The sequence below is a fragment of the Salvia hispanica genome, chromosome 6, assembly GCF_023119035.1.
Source record: "Salvia hispanica cultivar TCC Black 2014 chromosome 6, UniMelb_Shisp_WGS_1.0, whole genome shotgun sequence".
NCBI lineage: Eukaryota > Viridiplantae > Streptophyta > Magnoliopsida > Lamiales > Lamiaceae > Salvia > Salvia hispanica.
Window position 1 is genome coordinate 47,117,317 of NC_062970.1, and position 3,374 is coordinate 47,120,690.

At 39.3% G+C, this 3,374-nt stretch overlaps 1 protein-coding gene across 1 annotated transcript; it reads right to left on the bottom strand.

Moving 5' to 3' along the window:
- Positions 1-1,233: 1,233 nt before the first annotated feature.
- Positions 1,234-3,027, bottom strand: LOC125192002 (polygalacturonase-like). The gene is made up of 3 exons (XM_048089453.1): positions 2,905-3,027; positions 1,729-2,571; positions 1,234-1,644 (listed from the first exon to the last, which is right to left on the bottom strand). The coding sequence occupies exons 1-3, from the start codon at positions 3,025-3,027 to the stop codon at positions 1,381-1,383; spliced, it is 1,230 nt and encodes a 409-aa protein (XP_047945410.1). The 3' UTR covers positions 1,234-1,380.
- Positions 3,028-3,374: the final 347 nt, after the last annotated feature.

Consider the following 3,374-nt stretch of genomic DNA (forward strand, 5'->3'; position numbering starts at 1 on the left):
GTGTTCGTGCCTGGTCCGAAGAATTCAAAACAAAACATTGATGTGTTTCTACAACCTTTGATTGCAGAGCTCAATGATCTATGGTCTGAAGGATTTCATGTATATGATATATCTAGAAAACAAAACTTTCAACTACGTGCAACGTTGATGTGGACTATCAGTGACTTCCCTGCATATTCAATGCTGTCGGGATGGAGCACATCTGAGCATCGTGCATATCCGTATTGTATGGAGGACTCACATGCCTTCTCTCTTAAGCATGGAAGAAAAACCATTTGGCAAAAAGTTCTGACGAAGCAAATACCGAGTACCTAAAGTACTCAGAAAGTGCTCGGAAAAGTGTGAAATACCGAGCACTTCCACCCTTGTTGCCGACCACTTGGTGCTCGGTAATGACCTTTTTTTTGTAGTGATCTTAGTTTGCGATATGAAGAAATTGATAATTTTTAATTGTTTATTGAAAACTCCACAAAACAATCTTTGTGCTTGTATTAATTACACTAATGATTTTGTGTAATTTTTGTTTATTTTCCTAACATGATTAATTTGGAAAATATGATGAATCTAAAATATTTACTTTCATCCTAATGAAATTGGATTTTGAACCACAAAATCACTAAACTAAATAATGAACCCATATTAATAAAAAATAGTAGTATTCCGTACCTATTTTAATTGTGAAATAAATATTTATTTTACTCAAGCGTAACATTTGTGTACATTTGTGTTGATCTGACCACTACTCCATATATAGTTTTTAATATGGGGAAATTTAAAAAGTTTTTTTATTTTTATTATGAATAGGGGAAGTGAAAGACTTTGAAAAATACTTCTAGATCTTTAATTAGTATATATAAACAGGGGAGTGTTAGGGTGCCACCACCTCTTAAAATAACACCATACCACTATTCCTAGCCAATCATTTATACATGTGGACAAATAATAAGCTATCATGTGGCAAAAAAAAGGGTAAAAAACACGGCCAGCAATATCCAACACGCTATACAACAATTTATAAATTGCTGTGTAGCGTTTATAATATTGTTGTATATGTGATGTCACGGTGTCACGTTAAGAGGTGGCGTCATTTTAACAAAAACCTATATAAACATATACATGTATGAAAGAAGAATAAAAATGAAACAAATTAAACATGTAGACGAACTAGTTTGATAGACATCAAAGGGGCAAGAAATGAAAATGTATATTCCAATTGATTAATAAATGTGCGAGTAGTTTATTAATACTATCTATGATTTCTCATCGCTCCATTACATTCTAAGAATATAATTATTCGAAATACATTATTGTGGAAATTAAATCTAGCTATATATAAATATATACATAAACAAATTAAATAGAATTGGGAAAATGCATAATCTACTTGGGTAGAGGTTTAGGGGCGCTGGACTTGACACAGAGAGGTGGATTCTGTTTGCCGGTGGAAACATACTTGACGTTCTGGCACTTGGTGGTGGCTCCGCCGAGTGTAGGATCTCCGGTGAACCTGAGATCAATGTTTCCAATCTGCACATCTTGACATGGCTTAGTTGAGCTGCAAGCGAATATGAGCGCATCCTGTGTGGCACTTGTACCCTTGACGTTGTCAATCTTCAGTTTACTAATCTGGACCAGTGATGCTTTCTGCAGAGATACAAACAAATGCACCATATTCATATGCACTATGTAATATATGTAGTGGAGTAATAAAAAGAAGAGAGCACATACGTCGAGGGAGCACATATTCCAAGGGCAGTATTGTTGATCTATAATGACGGGATTGCTGACGTTTTGCATGATAAGATTGGTGAATTTGATATCAGTGACTTTCAAGGTGCTGGGAGTGGAAGGCCAGGTCTTGATCCTGACCCCGTTGTCGGTGTTAACGAATGTGCAGTTATCGATGGTGATCCCAGTAACGTCTTTCTCCAGGTTGGTTTTTCCGAGGCTGCCGATGCTGATCCCATGGCCTGGGCCGCACCTGACGTTCTTGATGAGGACGTCTTTGATCTCATCGCCGAAGGAGATGCAGTCGTCGCCGGTCCCGATGGTGGTGTCGAGGACCTTAATGTTGGCACTACGGGCGATGTGGATGCCATCGGTGTTAGGGCTTTCGTTGGGGGCGATGATGTTGACGCGCTGGAAGGTGACGTTGTTGCTAGAGATGCAGTTGGACTGGAAGTACTTGCTGTCTTTGATGGTGATGTCTTGAATGAGGGAGTTGTTGATGAAGTTGAAGCTGAGGTTGTAGGGGAGTCGTTTACTCAGGCACTGGGTGTTCTTGTGGCAGTCGTTCTTGGTCCAGGCGACTTTGCCGTTGCCGTCAAAGACCCCCCCGCCGGAGACAGTGAGGGAGTTGAGGTAGTTCATGCCTATCCACCATTCTCCCTTCTTGTCAGGGAGGTCGAAGGGATCGGAATAGGCTGTCACGGTGCCTTCCACCTGGAACTCTATGGGGGCCTTGTTGGGTCCAGCCAGAAGAGCCTGCTTCAGCGTCCATTTACCCTTGGGTATTAACACCTTTGACGCCGTCGGTGCCTCCACCGCCTGCTTCCATGCTTTCAGAAGAGCCTATATTACCCCAAATACGTACAATCTTATCAATCTGCTTCTTCATCTCATTCATATTCATATACTACCAATTACTCCCTCCGTTCCCAATTAAGAGTCACACTTTGACCGGACACGGGTTTTAAGAAATGTAAAGAAAAGTTGGTTGAAAAAGTTAGTGAAATTTGGGACCCACTTTTTTTTATTGGTTTTATAATAAAATGTGAGTGAAATGAGTTGGTGGAATGTGGGACCTACTTACTATTTATGGTAAAAATGAAGTGCGACTCTTAATTGGGGACAGACTAAAATGGAAAAGTGTGACTCTTAATCGGGGACGGAGGGAGTACTTACGTTGGTTATATCTCCGTTTTGGACTCCCTCCTTGCTCACATCGAACACGGCTGCGTATGCCGAAAGCGGCAATACAAGGACACCTAATATTGCGAGGGTGATTACATGCATTTGTTCCATCATGATCGATAATGTTGAATAACATGCCATGCATCATTACCAATTTATACTTTTTGCAACCAATCACCAACAAACCGTTAATTAAATTAGTAATGGAATTTATGGCATATTTTAATCGTGCCACTCAAACGCGGGGATCCCTACAAATATATAACCTCCCAAACTCTTTACGCCTATAAACTTATTACCACTAGTTTTTTCAACATGTAGTAATTAAGATTGTTATACATTATTATACTCTATATGGGTGTGTTATAATGCTAACTTTTCTTAAATTGCTAATTTGCTAACTCATCACATAGTGTATTAAAAATGTCTACACAATCACATTAATAAACTGTGTTGACATT

Excerpts from the sequence above, each read along its gene's own strand:
- LOC125192002 (XM_048089453.1), bottom strand. The coding sequence starts at position 3,027 with ATGATGGAACAAATGCATGTAATCACCCTCGCAATATTAGGTGTCCTT. Across the intron at positions 2,572-2,904 it reads AAAACGGAGATATAACCAAC|GCTCTTCTGAAAGCATGGAA; the intron begins GTAAGTACTCCC and ends GGGGTAATATAG. Across the intron at positions 1,645-1,728 it reads GGAATATGTGCTCCCTCGAC|AAAGCATCACTGGTCCAGAT; the intron begins GTATGTGCTCTC and ends GTATCTCTGCAG.